Source organism: Chinchilla lanigera, unplaced genomic scaffold (assembly GCF_000276665.1).
Source record: "Chinchilla lanigera isolate Chin_1 unplaced genomic scaffold, ChiLan1.0 scaffold00008, whole genome shotgun sequence".
Lineage (NCBI taxonomy): Eukaryota > Metazoa > Chordata > Mammalia > Rodentia > Chinchillidae > Chinchilla > Chinchilla lanigera.
This window is the reverse complement of record NW_004955409.1, coordinates 24530848-24531617: the sequence shown is the minus strand read 5'-3', so window position 1 is coordinate 24531617 and position 770 is coordinate 24530848. Positions and strand designations below refer to the sequence as shown.

The window sequence follows — 770 nt, the reverse complement described above, 5'->3', positions numbered from 1 at the left end:
CTTTTGGTGTTTCCAATGCCTGCAGCTCGGGGAACCCAAAGGGGCCCCAGTGTCAGGCTGGGGCCAGCACCGCTGCCCCCTGACCATTGTCTTCGAGATCGCCTCAACTCCTTCCCTTCCACCACCCCGCATTCTCCTGGACTATGCTCGGCCTTCACCCCAACCGGGGTTGCGCCCTCAGTGGGCACTAGAGCAGGCGGGCACTCAGAACTCCAGTCTGCGGAGTACGGCCCCCACCTTCTTACCCGGCAGGAGCGCAGGGGACCCAAACTACACATTTTACTCTCGCACAACAAAAAGGAAAAAAAAATATTCTATTTCTTTTAAAATAAGTTGCTTTCCATACAAACTATTTTAAAAATATACAAGTAAGTCTCAAGCAATAACATCTAGCTCTGGTGTTTGCGGTCCCAGGGCAGGGGGCGATCTTGGCCAAGGACCCCCGCGAGCGCGTCCACAACAGCAGGTGAAGGCGGGCCAAGGACTCCCGAAGGTGGGGTCCGCGAGGAGGGGTCCTGCCACGCTGCGCCCCCCGAGCGCTCCAGGTCTTTGGCTGTAGCCCCATTGCGGCCGCACAAGCGCATCCAAAGTCGGGGTAACCCGGCACCCCGCGGCAGCCTCACCAGTTCCAGGAGACCAAGGCGGGGGGCGTTAGGTGCTGGTAGGCCGGGAAGATGCCGAGCGCCGAGCCCGGCCCGAACGCGGCGTAACCTGGCAGAGCGCAGGCGGGGGTCAGGGGAGCGCCGCCCTTGTCCCGCGCGGCGGCGGGG

The 770-nt window shown here is 61.7% G+C and overlaps 1 protein-coding gene across 1 annotated transcript in view; it reads right to left on the bottom strand.

The window, feature by feature from the left end:
- Window positions 1–324: 324 nt before the first annotated feature.
- The window catches only part of Nkx2-8 (NK2 homeobox 8), a 1880-nt gene continuing 1434 nt past the window's right edge, over window positions 325–770 (bottom strand). The window contains exon 3 of the mRNA XM_013510168.1: window positions 325–769. Within this exon, the coding sequence (XP_013365622.1) occupies window positions 620–769 (150 nt within the window). The 3' untranslated portion in view covers window positions 325–619. The remainder of the gene's footprint in view (window position 770) is intronic.